Source organism: Chelonoidis abingdonii, chromosome 24, assembly GCF_003597395.2.
Source record: "Chelonoidis abingdonii isolate Lonesome George chromosome 24, CheloAbing_2.0, whole genome shotgun sequence".
Classification (NCBI taxonomy): Eukaryota; Metazoa; Chordata; order Testudines; family Testudinidae; genus Chelonoidis; species Chelonoidis abingdonii.
This window is the reverse complement of record NC_133792.1, coordinates 11411823-11422685: the sequence shown is the minus strand read 5'-3', so window position 1 is coordinate 11422685 and position 10863 is coordinate 11411823. Positions and strand designations below refer to the sequence as shown.

General features: G+C 44.1%; 1 protein-coding gene across 1 annotated transcript in view; it reads left to right on the top strand.

The window, feature by feature from the left end:
• The first annotated feature begins 2865 nt into the window (after positions 1-2865).
• BRINP1 (BMP/retinoic acid inducible neural specific 1) overlaps positions 2866-10863 on the top strand; it is a 65003-nt gene continuing 57005 nt past the window's right edge. Inside the window, exon 1 of the mRNA XM_032797890.2 lies at positions 2866-3133. Coding sequence (XP_032653781.1) covers positions 2916-3133 — 218 coding nt within the window. The 5' untranslated portion in view covers positions 2866-2915. The remainder of the gene's footprint in view (positions 3134-10863) is intronic.

The window sequence follows — 10863 nt, the reverse complement described above, 5'->3', positions numbered from 1 at the left end:
TTGTCTCATTTTTGCCTATTTATTTTAACCTCTGCCTATTTCTGTTTTTTTTTTTCCTGTTACACATCTGCCTGTAGCGTTTCAGTGATATTTTATTGAAACCCCTTTTTTCATTTTTATATACGTTGGTATAGCTGCCTACCCAAAGACTGTACCCAACTGCTTTCGGTAGCTCTGTTTCTTCTCCCTACCCCCCCTCTGTTTCTCTGTCTGCCTTGATTTCCCCATGCTTCCCTACCTGACAGGAGCATCCTGAGCTGTCTGGAAAGTATTTGAAAGATTGCACATGTTGAGGACAGCCATGCTATTCGTAGAATCATAGACTATCAGGGCTGGAAGGGACCTCAGGAGGTATCTAGTCCAATCCCCTGCTCAAAGCAGGCCAACCTCAACTAAATCATCCCATGATATTGAGCAGCAGCATGGTCTAGTGGCCATGAGACTTGAGTTCTGGCCCTAGTGGTGCCATTGACTGTCTGTGTGACCACTAGTCACTTCACCTCTCGCTCTATGCCTATGTCTCCTCTTTCACCCTTTGATTGGCTCTTTGATGTAGTTTGCCAGCTCTGGCACATGGACTGTCTGTTGCTATTGGTTTGTGCAAAGTCTCACACTATCTATTTCGGGACAGCTATGGAGCACATCTCTGTAGTTTTGGAGCAAAGCATGCTCAACATCTTTGTGAGGCAGGGAAGATTTAGCCCCATTCTGCAGACGAGGAATTGGGGGCACAAAGTGGTTAAAGTGACTTGTCTAAGGTCACACAATGAGACAGGAGAGGCAGAGGCAGGAATTGATTGCAGTTCTCCAGCCTAGAGACTTAACCTTCCTCCTCACTAGGCCCTCTCGGCACTACCACAAGACAATTAATAGTAATATTCCCCCACAGTAACTGGAGGAGGTTCAAACCTGTCCAGTGGAGAAAGCTAACAGAGACTGTTCTAGGGTGACACTCATTGCCTCTCTTATGTTTAATGCTTTCATTTTTCATGTGGCGTAACTTTAGCTGGTGGGGAATTGTTCAACAGAACATTTTAAATAGGCTACATGGAGTGTTTAGCTTTCTACAGTGCCGCGGAGCTCGCTTGCAGCAGCACAAACATATGCTGTACACACGTGCAGACTCCCACATGCTCCCGTCACACACTCACGGCCACCAACGCCCAGTCACACGCTGGATTTTGCTGCACCCGCGCAAACACATACACATTCACAATCACATGCTGTAGCCTCATGCCACTCTCACACATGCCTTCCCGATAACATAAATCCATATTCACACAAACACTAGCACTTTAGATCTCTCTCTCTCTCTCTTTCTCACACACACACACACACACACACACACACTCTCTCTGGATCTCTCTCTCCCTCTCTCACATACACACACATGCACACAGGTACTTTGTATCTCTCTCTCACACACACACACAAACACCAGCAGTTTGGATCTCTCTCTCTCTCACACACATACACACACACACAGACAGAGGCACTTTGTATCTCTCTCTCTCTCTCTTTCACACACACACATACACACACACACACACAGGCACTTTGGATCTCTCTCTCCCTCTCTCACATACACACACACACACAGGTACTTTGTATCTCTCTCTCTCGCACACACACAAACACCAGCAGTTTGGATCTCTCTCTCTCTCTCTCTCTCTTACACACACACACACACTCTGGGAGTTGTACCTGTGCACAGCACACGTCACACTCATATACAGCGCCGCTCACACATATCCCTCTTCCAACAAAACCTTATTTAGAAAAGAAGACTTTGTCAGTGATGAATAGATAATTGATACAATCTGGGACCCTGTTGTGCCTTCCTGCCTTGTATCTTTGTCACGAAACAGAAGGATAAGGACCATTCCTGCTGTGTTCCTAAAAGCCCCATTCACTGTCCACTAACGTAAAGCCAAGCATCACCCAGTAGGGGGCATAGTGCCAACGTTGTGAGTGGGGAGGCAGCAAGAGCTAATGGTGAGAGCACTGGGATGGGAGTTGCAAGTTCCGCCGCTGACCTGCTGTGTCTTGCCTAGACTTCTTGCTCTTCAGGGCAGAGCTGTCCCTTACGACATGCACGTGCACTGCCTAGCGCAATGAGGCCTTCACCTTAGTTGAAGCCTCTGTGCGCTACTTTAATAGAAATAACAAAATAATAGTTAATTTGCCCCCACTCCTCAAAGGCCTAGTCTGTCAAGCCAGCTGCCTGGTGTGATCTTTATCTTTCAAAGTTCTGCAGGATTGTTTTTTGTTGTTGTCTCTGAAAACAGGATACTGATTTTATTTGATTTCTCTTTTTTTGGCATGACTTTAAAGTAAGAGCTCAGGTTGCATGGAGTATGGATTACAGATCATCGGAGATAGATGAAAGCAGAAGACACATTTATCTGGCACTGCATTAAAGGGATGATAAACATATAATTGAAGCCCGGGATGCAGCCACCTTGTGCATCTGGCCTCCTCTCCCCACTGCAGCATTGCAGAGAACTTCCCTGAGAGAAGTAACTGGGGGAACAGGGTGAGGTGCATTTGGATCCTGACCTAGCTGTTTCACAGGGCAATGCATGCTCTGAGAGAAGGGATAAACGCCCCACAGAAGTACCTATCAAACAGTGAAATACAGTTAGATACCCAGAACCTCAATACAAGAAGACCGAAGGCATTTAAAACCTGGTTTAAAGTTTGTTTTCATGTGCCACGTATCTGAAATAATTAACAGCAACAAAAACCATTTCTATGATTACATGTGTAACCATTTTTCTTTCTTCTCTCTCTTTTTTCTTCTATTTCTTTCCTTCCTTTCTCTCTTTCTTTCCTCTTCCCCTCCCTTCCTCTCTTCCTCCACAGGACTCCATAGAATGGAGCAAGAATGAGAGGAAAAAGGCAGACAGAAAAGCATGAACTGGAGGTTTGTTGAGTTCCTCTACTTCCTGTTTATATGGGACCATATAATAGTACAGCCCTCCCACCAGGAACCAGCTGTTACCAACCAACATGTCTCCAAGGAATTTGATTGGCTTATTTCAGACAGGGGGCCTTTCCACCACTCGCGGAGCTACTTATCCTTTGTGGAAAGACATCGTCAAGGATTTACAACCAGATATAAAATATACAGGTATGTCGGTTTCTTACAGAGCTCATAGCTTTGCAGGCAGTGGGAACTCTGAGGGGTCACTCTTTCAGTCACAGTAGATGCTGGTCATTGGTTGAGACCCGCCAATGCCCACATTCAGTCTGGGAGTGCTTCTGGACTATCTGCTGCCTTTCGTTAATAATGACATCTGCTTCAAAGACTCAGATACAGTAGATGTAAAGTTCTGAAGTAAGCAATGAAGGTGTGTGGATACCCAGGTGATTACCACAACATAAAAACAATATAGAGAGACAGACAGAAGCTCAGGGGAGAACCTGTTCAATGTGCATGTGAATGTGTCATATATGGGCAAAGATTAAATACATGGACGCGCAAACGAGCACATCAAAATGCATCCAGCACTGTGCACACAAACTTGAATGCAACTCTATATGCACACCCAGCCATCTGCTTACTATGCATGCATTCACAAGCTGACATATCAATCTATATAATCACAGAAATGTCGGGGCAGGAGGGATCACGCAAGGTCATCTAGTCCACCTCCCCATGCTAGGTTTAAGTATATCTCTTACAGACACATACCAACATTCCAGTTTTCACTTAACTGATATTTACCTCTAGAAATACTACCCACCCCAAGAACTCCAAAAAACAAGTGAGCCCCGCCCCCAAAATCATGAGATTGGCTTAAAAATCAGAAGACTTTTTTTTTTAACAAAAATAATAAGTGTTGGGTTCTTTGCATTTGTCTTCTGCTTTCTAAGCCTTTAGGCTTCATTCACTTCGTGTTTTCAGCCTTGTCTCTGCAAAAAACTTATTTGTATTAATGGAAGCTGAGATTCTCATGCAATCTCTTGTTTACAGAAGCTGAGGAAACAACCCCCTAAATATTATGATAATTGTGTGGGAGATGGTAGGGCTCCTATACACACGTGCATATCTACACATGTGAATGGGCCCTGGAATACAATTGCATAAGGCGCCAAAGAACACGCCGATATGAACAAATAGGTAGGAATGTAACACGGACGTAAAGATAGCTCATTGCACTCACACTCGGTAAAAACAAAAAAGATGGAGTGCGCACACACACTAGGAGGCACTATTCCAGAAGCATCTGCCGATGTAGAATAACCCCACAATATACTGGCTGAGACGCTGCACTGCGCCTCCAGCAGGTACAACCCAGACAAGCATAGCCCACCGACACTGTTCTACCTTCCCCATTCAGAACTTCTCGGGGGAAAGAAGCATTCTCCTGCTGCTCCAGTTTTTGCTGTCCCATTTCCCCTACGGGCTCCACATCTTGTTGTGGCAGAGAACACATGTCTGTTGTAGGGACTCCATTTCTGCTCTTGGGACAACTTCAGCACCCCCAAGTGTATCAGGGGCTTCAAGGAGAGTGGTACAGGGCTGCTTATGACTCTTGTATGCAGGGTCTGCTCCAGGAGAACTCTCCCTGGCCAGCTAAGGGGCTTTTATGGCCCCGGAGGCCACCCCACTGGTATAAAGGGGCCATGGTGGGAAGGAGAATGCCTCCCACTGTATGCCTAATACGTGCTCAAACACACCCAAGTCTGTCTATACATATGCACGAGCATAAATCAGTGAACGCTCACCGTAAAATACACATAGACAGGTACGGGTGAAATGCGCCATGCATTCCAACATTATTTTGTGGAGTTAAATAATGGCATTACATGGGGGTGTGGGGTTAACAGCGGAATGAGGGAGGTATTAAGAGGCACCCAAGGAAGTTTGTGTTTTCAAATTAGATAGGAAATGAGATGGAAATTCATTGAGGGGTCACGAGAGAGAAGCCCTTGGCAGATGGCAGAGATTGCAGAGGAGAAGGATCTCGTACCTAGCGCAGTGAGATAGTGTGTCTGGGTTGATGAGAAGTGGCAGGGTTGAGAGTAGCCAGAGAATCTCTGTGACAGACCTCAACAAATCCATAAAGAATCAAGGAAGCTGAGAGCAGTTTCAAACCAGACCCTAAAAGACATAGGGGAAACAGTAATGGACCTGTTTGTCTGTGATGTTTCTAAGGTATCTGCCACTGTAGTATCCCAAAGGATGAGAGGTGAGGAGTACATTCTGCAGCTGCTGGAATCGAGAGAGCTGGGATGATGTCATGATTCACAAGACATAGAAAACGTGAGGTGGGTCAGAGAGTTCACAGCTAGGGGATAATGCCATGGTTATGGGCAATGGAGGTAGTTGGATGGTGTGAGGCAAGAAAGGACGTGGCAGAGTTGGAGTCGTGGCTACGTCTTCTCCCCTTGCCCAACTATCAGACACAAATCACACCAAGGACAAGTTCTTCCGAACGAGCAATAAGAGTAAATCACTATAGAGCATGCAGGACGCTGAGCTGGTTTAGGTTAGGAGCCTATAAAGAAGCTGAGCTCTTTTGAAAATCCAGGCATCTGTGTCAAAACTGGAGTTGCTGGGAGCAGCTCCATTTTGAAAATCTGCTCCCCTCGGCCTTGATCCTGCTCCCACTCAAGTCACTGGGGAAAAAAACCCAAAACCAAAATCAATCTGCCATTGATTTGAATGGAGCAGAATCAAGCCTTTATTTAGATGTTCAACTAGGTACTGAGGACTTTTTAAAAATCTGGTTCCAATTGTGGGTGCCGAGCACTAGAAAATCGGGCCCATATTTCTAAATTCTCAGCAGGTGTAAATCAGTGTGATCCTTTTAAATTCAATGGCGCTCCAGCAGTTTATAGCAGCTGAAGATCTGGCTCATAGCCCTCAAACCATCCAGAACATAGTGTGTTGTTAGCATCGGGGTGGGGAAATCTCATTTTGTGGGCTCCATAATCTACTGCCCGGGTCTGCAAAGCAAGCTGGAGTTCGCCGAGTATCGGATTCTGGTTTAAAGACAAGTTTCCTCCTCAAGGGTGATTCTCAATAACTCTTTTTATTCACCTAGCTAAAGGGAAGCCAGTGCTCTGCATTAAGGATAGCGAAGCCGCCCTGAGAATCTGGGGTGGAACATGGGAGTGTCCTGTATGTGGAGTGTTTTCATTGGAATCTTCCCCCTCTGTGCTTTGTTTCACAGATTCTTTGTGTTTGTTGCTCAGGATCTCTGCACCTTTTATACCCTGGGTCTTGCCATATGCTTTGCCCTCTCTTCCCCTTTTCCCACTGCAGCTCCAAAGCCCGGTGTTGCTAGAATTCGAATCAGCCATTCCGATCCGCGAATTTCGAGTGGGTTCGAAATTAGGCAAAAAAGAGCTCACCCGTCCCTAATTGGAACACTGTCGCTTGTTTAGTGGTGATTTCCCCAGAGTGTCTTGCTGTGAGGAAACATGGACACAGCACATTAGAACCGTGTCATTTACATTGAAAACCCTCAGAGACAAAGCCACTGCCAATGTTACGCAGCAACGTCAAGCAAAACACAGGATTTTCTAGCATCTGCAGCCAGCCTTACAAAAACCAGCCCCTCGTTCGTCCCTGTCCTGCCACAGCTGAAGCTCAAACATTTACTAGTAGGCCAGTTGGCAAAGGCATCCAATGCAAAAGGACCTTTTCCCTTCTGCAGAGTTCCTACGGAATTGAACAGCCACTGATATTCTTTCCATTGAATGTTTAAAGCAGCCTCTAGAATTCTACCTTGGCAACATAATTCTCTGTTACATTCTGTAGGTAGATAGAGTGGATGTCTCTCTTTATTATACTCGACAGGATTTTAGGGTAATTTCCTTAGAACCCTGAAATGATTGTACCCCTCAGTTTAGATCTGTATCTCACATTTGCTCTTGAGAGGTAGAGAGAAGATATGGAGAGCTGTTTTGCATTAAGTGTTGGGTCATGGGCGGTATAGATAGAGCCAAGAGATGAAGAATGAGCATTATTCAGAATCAACCCCGCGATAATGAGGCGGGTTCACGGTGCGGTTGAGAATGGAAAATGTTGCACTGATGACTGTCCTATGAACTGTGATTATGTGTATGGGATGGTGGTGCTGGTTTGTGGGCTGTCTGCGTAGTCATATAGGTGGAAGGGCACACAGTACTGGAAGCACAGTTTAATAGCTAAAGCTCAGGAGTAACAAAAAATTTGAGTTCTGTTTGTGGTTCTGCCACAGATTCACTTTGTGACCTTGGGCAAGTCAGTTCACTGCTCTATGCCTCAGTTTCCACACCTGTAGAATGGAAATAACAATACTTGCCTACTTCCCAGAGACATTCCAAGGCTTAATTCATTAATGTCTGTAAAATGTTCTGAGATCTTTGGATGTCCAGTGCTATAGAAAAACAAAGAATAATTCTTTTACTGAGTGGCTAATAAACAATTGGCTTGATAAGGAGGGCGGAGTGGGGCATAATTGGGAGAGGAAAAGTAGAAATTCCAAATGCATTTATTTATTTCAGTTCCTAAAGAAAAAAGAAAAAAAAAAGTATCCATTCCAACCTCTAGACACTTTATCGTCTCTTAAAATCACACATATCACTGTACAATAAACACTGGCAAATTAAATGGATGACAATACAAAGCTATTTTGTTACATAAGCTAGTTACAAAGAGGGCATCAAGTACGTAGAAGAAGAAATGCAGGATTAGTTGTGGGTTACAGTGAACAGATTAATTGGAGATGGTCAGGAGGATGAAAGCCAAAAACAAAACAAATTCAAAAATAAATTTGAAAAAAGAATTCCTATTTTTTGCTGAAATTTCAAAATTCATTTTAAAAAATGTAAATATTTCAGCTGCCCTTTATATTCAAGATATGATTTGGAAATAGTTTATAAAGAGTTGAGAAATGATTCATAGATGCCACATGCATGTTGCAGACACTAATGCGTGTGATAGCGATGGTTATAAGCACATCAACAGACGGTGTTATATATGGCTATAAAGCAGGGTTATAAGCAATCTGTAGACTCTATAACAACCAACTAACCATTAAAATATCTATGAATAATACATTAACCCTTTATAGACTATTTATAAATAGTGTGAAATATGATCAACATTTCAACCAGCTCTATGTTATAATATTAATAAGACATATCAATGATATGTAGATAGTCAGCTTATGTGAGATCTTCCATAGCTCATCAAATAGATTCGTTATTAACCTGAGATGGGCCAGAAAATCATTCCAGTTCTCATAGGATGAGATCTGCATGTCCATTCTTGCCCTTTTGTTCTGGGTGAAAGGCCCAGAGTGGCATAAATGTGCCCTAAAAATGTCTGGGAGCATTGTGGGTGCTCAACAACTCTGAAATCCAATAGAAATTGATATATCTAATGTTAGGCACTCAACATGGTTCCATTTTGGCCAATGCATGCCCATGGCTAGAGGAAAAGGAGTCAGCAAACCAGAGTTTTGCTCAGTTTTGCCATTGTCATCTTCCTGGCCCATTCATTTGTTCACGTCACTCCTCTTTTTGAATCCCTTCGCTGTCTATTGCATCACATTTGAACTATTGGTCGCCTCCTTCAAGACTCTGTATAAATGTTATCCTCCTTTGGGTTGTGTTACATGTTGGTCTCCCTGCCACCTGCCCTGCTCATATTCGGAATCCCTATTCTAGCGTCTGCCACTCTCTCCATCAATCCCCTCCCTCCCTTTATCCACACAGCCCTGTGTGCATGGCGCGACATCCCTGGAGTCATCCCCAAAGCCATATCCCCTTTATTCCATGTTCTTCTTAAAACCCACTTCTGCTGTGCTGTCTATAGAGCATCTCACGAATTTGTATAGAAAATCCCTTCTATTGTTCCACATCCCTGACCTCTGTCTACTGTCTGTGCAGCCGTCTTCAGATAGTCAGTTCCTTGGGCTGTCTGCCTCTTCCTCTATGTCAGAAAAGTCTTTAGCTCATGATGAGTGCTGCCACAAACAAACAGAACACTCATCAACTCCCTGGGTCTCTTTGGGTGAGTCACCTCACCTCCCTCTGACTCAGTTTCCCCATCTGTATGTAATCCCAATGTAACTCTGGCCCTCTCTAGTTGTGGCTGTCCACAGAGAGAGAGCTTGGTGAGCCTGCTATAGCCTTGCCTAACAGAACAGGGTCTTTTAAAATGAGAGGTCCCACATTCAGTCCCCACAGCTGTTCACCTTCTACATGGTAAAGGGTTAACAAAACCCAACTCTGTAATGCAATGTGAGCTCTGTGGGTGACAGGTGCCATATGAGTGAGGTAGCATTAATTCTATCCTTCATTTTCAGCCTGCAGTGTGGGTTTATGTGCCTGGGCAGCAGTGACAGGGATGTGATAACTGAGCTATGTCCATTCATAGGGATAAGCACCATTTTCTAGCCAAACACTGAGAACTTGATGCACATTTACACTGACATCCCTTTAGGCCACTCTTGATATGTAAAGGGACTTTAAAGTGAGCATCAATGTAACCTAGTCCCACTTTTAGTCCCTTCTTGATGCCAGAGAGGTATAAAGAGGCCAGAGTGTAAATGGAGAGAGGACGAAAGCCAAAACTAAAATCTTCTCCATTCAGAGTGTGCCCATTCCCAGTGCCACTTCGCTAGGCTATTGTTAGGTTTCATTTTCACTCTCATTCACAACCCATCTGGATTTGCAGAAATCATTAAAATAAAGACTGCAGAACAGAGCGTCTGCATGCCGGGAGGAGATTCACACCCCAGGTCAGTCCGCAAAATAACACTTGTCAAATCAGACACCTTCCCCTCCTACCCTCGGCTTTTTTTTCCAGCAAGTTCCCTATCATGTGAGCAACGGTGGCATTTCTTCCCACGAAGAAAGCTGCAGAGAAGAAAGAGCTGTCGTTCTACACTGGGAGCATTTATCAGCATTAGCAGAGAGGTGCCTGCAATGGGCTACTCGCCCCAGCCCAGCCCAGGTCAAACTATCTGCTTCATACTGTGTCCTGTATCACTTACCCAACCTCAGAGACTCCTTGCCCAGTACAGTACCGCACAATGTGCAAGACTCTGGTGGGAATTCTCAGATGTTGAAAGGAAATTGACTTTACGCTGACCTTTTAGACCCCAAAACAAAATATGGACACTCCCCAACTGGATAGTTTAGAAAATAACCCACGACCTACCAATGAGCTGCCTTCCCAAATTACAGGTTAGGAGTTTGGTGTAGTCTCTTCATTGCCTCTGTGATGCAACCTGGAACTCATATCCCTAACTATGCCTTATCTTAAAGGCTCTCTGTCTCTCACTTATACCCCATGGTAGGCTTTCTGGCCAACTATAGCACCTTGGATGCCAATAACATCTGAAGGAATATTACCAAGACTCCTCTTCACTGCATTCAGGACACCTTTTCCTCTTGTATACGTAGACAGGTGCCAGGATATTTCTCATTCTCTGCTTTGGTTTGGTTTTTTAGTCACACTGCAATTCTGGCGACAGCAAGTGCATTTTCACATGAGGGTTTTAATCTCTCAGCGTAAAGGAGACATCATCTTTTATGTTTCTAAGCTGGAGGTGAGGTTTTTTTCAGCAGTAATGTAGCAGGTGAAAGACTGAAGGAGAAGAGATGAAAGGAAGTTCTTGTTGACTGTGTGGAATAAGCAATAGGATGCTACAGAGCACTGCACGTAAAAAATAATGAAATTTACATAGTTTACATTTTGCATGTAAACTAGTGATGTACATTGGTTTGTAATCAGTAAACACCTTGTAAATAAATGTGTGTAAACCAGGAATTTAAATCAATTTACATAATGTGTGTAAACAATGAAACCTTCCAGTGTTCTCCTCAATGTAAACGTTCAGCTGAAAATGACAC